Genomic DNA, 1,939 nt, shown 5'->3' on the forward strand with positions numbered 1-1,939 from the left:
GGATTGAATACAGGGAAGTGGGTGCTGTGGTGGGAAGAATAACTGTCCCCAGTGATGGCCACATTCTTATCCCTGGAGCCTGTGACTATTTCTGTTACAGGGCAGGGGACTGAAGGGGAAGATGGAGCTCAGGTTGTTGATGAGTTGACCTTGAGATGGGGAGGCTGCCTGGACTGTCCAGCTGGGCTCAGTGTCATCACAAGTGCCCACACGAGAGGAGGAGGAAGAGGGCAGTAGGGATTACAGCAGCATAGTGGGAGGGAGACTCCACCAGCCACTGCGGGCTCTGAAGGTGGAGCATGGCCAGGAGCCATGAATGCAGGTGGCCTCTAGGGGTTGGAGAAGTCAAGGGAAATGATTCTCCCCTGAGTCTCCAGAGGGAACGCAGCCCTGCAGATGCCCTGATTTTAGCCCAGGAGAACTGGGTCCGATTTCTGTCTCCAGAAGTGGAAGGGCTCAGTGTGTTCTCTCCTGCTGCCATATTGTGATAATTTTCCACAGCAGCAACAGGAAACAACACGGGAACCCAAGGCAAGGACAAGTTAAGAAACTGACAAGGATAGCCGGGCATGGTGGCGGGAGGGTATAATCCTAGTGACTCGGGAGGCTAAGGCAGGAGAATGACTTAAATGGGGGAGGCAGAGAGCAGTGAGCCTAGACCACACCACTACACACCTGCCTGGGCAAAAGACTGAGAATCTGTCTCCAAAATAAATAAATTTATTAAAGAAACCACACCAGGAGAAGGGTGGTTACCCCAAGGTCAACAAGGGTGGGATGCTGAGGCCACATAGGGAGGGGTCGATGCTCCTGGAACCAGCATCAGGGGCCGCCCTATGGAAGCTGGGACCATGGAGAAGCACAGACATGGCAGGAGAGGCTCCCAGTCCCCACCAGGAACAGGGTGTGTGGACACTGGTGCCCGCCTTACTCCTGCCAGGGATTCCAATCTGTTCAAAACAGATTGAACCAGGCTGTTCAGAGCCTGGACATGCAGCCTGTCATGGTTCCTCTTCCACCCCCACGTAGACATCAGGAAAGAGATTAGCAGGAAACAGAAACAACAGCCCAAGGGATGAGGCTGAGCCCAGTGGGAAGGAGTCAGGGGCTACTAGAGACAGAGACAGAGAAGAGGGAGGGAGACAGATGGAGGGACCTGCTCCAGGGGTGATGGGCACAGAAAAGAGCACGGAGACGCAGAGAGGGAAGAGAGAGTCAGACACCAGGGAGGGGAAGCCTCACTCATTCCAGGTCCCATGGATGGGACGAGAAAGGGAAATGCCTTCTAAACTCACAATCTCTCTTCCTAGGAGTCTACAGAAAGCCTTCCCTCCAGGCAATCCCAGGTCCCCTGGTGAAATCAGGAGAGACGGTCATCCTGCAATGTTGGTCAGATACCATGTTTGACCACTTCCTTCTGCACAGAAAGAGGATCACTGAGGACCTCTTTCGCCTCATTGGAGAACCCCATGATGGGGGCTCCCAGGCCAACTTCTCCATAGGTCCCATGACGACTACCCTTGCAGGGACCTACAGATGCTATGGTTCTGTCACTCACTCCCCCTATCAGTGGTCATCTCCCAGTGACCCCCTGGACGTCGTGATCACAGGTGAGAGTGTCCAGACATTCTTCTCATTGTCACTGGGACACAGAGTGAATGATCCAGGACTTGGAAGCCCCAGGTGCTCATGGAGAAGATGAGTGTGGGGTTCTTATGGAGAGAGACTGACTTGGTGAGATCTGTACGAACAGAGACAGAGAAACAGGACACACAAGTACAGACCACGCATCATAACAGAGGACAGACATGGGGCCATACAGGGAGTGGGAAAAGAGGGAAAGAGGTAAAGGGGACACACAGACAGACAGACATGTCCCAGAGAGAGGTGTCCTTGCATGCTGGCTTGTTCAGACACCTGGCACAGGGTAGAAGTTTTA

At 53.6% G+C, this 1,939-nt stretch overlaps 1 protein-coding gene across 1 annotated transcript in view; it reads left to right on the forward strand.

The window, feature by feature from the left end:
- Positions 1–1,939, forward strand: part of LOC108316596 (killer cell immunoglobulin-like receptor 2DL3) — a 26,207-nt gene that overhangs the window by 2,419 nt on the left and 21,849 nt on the right. Inside the window, exons 4-5 of the mRNA XM_037745046.1 lie at positions 502–531; positions 1,311–1,610. Of these exons, the coding sequence (XP_037600974.1) occupies positions 502–531; positions 1,311–1,610 (330 nt within the window). The remainder of the gene's footprint in view (positions 1–501; positions 532–1,310; positions 1,611–1,939) is intronic.

This window comes from Cebus imitator, unplaced genomic scaffold, assembly GCF_001604975.1.
Source record: "Cebus imitator isolate Cc_AM_T3 unplaced genomic scaffold, Cebus_imitator-1.0 Scaffold190, whole genome shotgun sequence".
Classification (NCBI taxonomy): Eukaryota; Metazoa; Chordata; class Mammalia; order Primates; family Cebidae; genus Cebus; species Cebus imitator.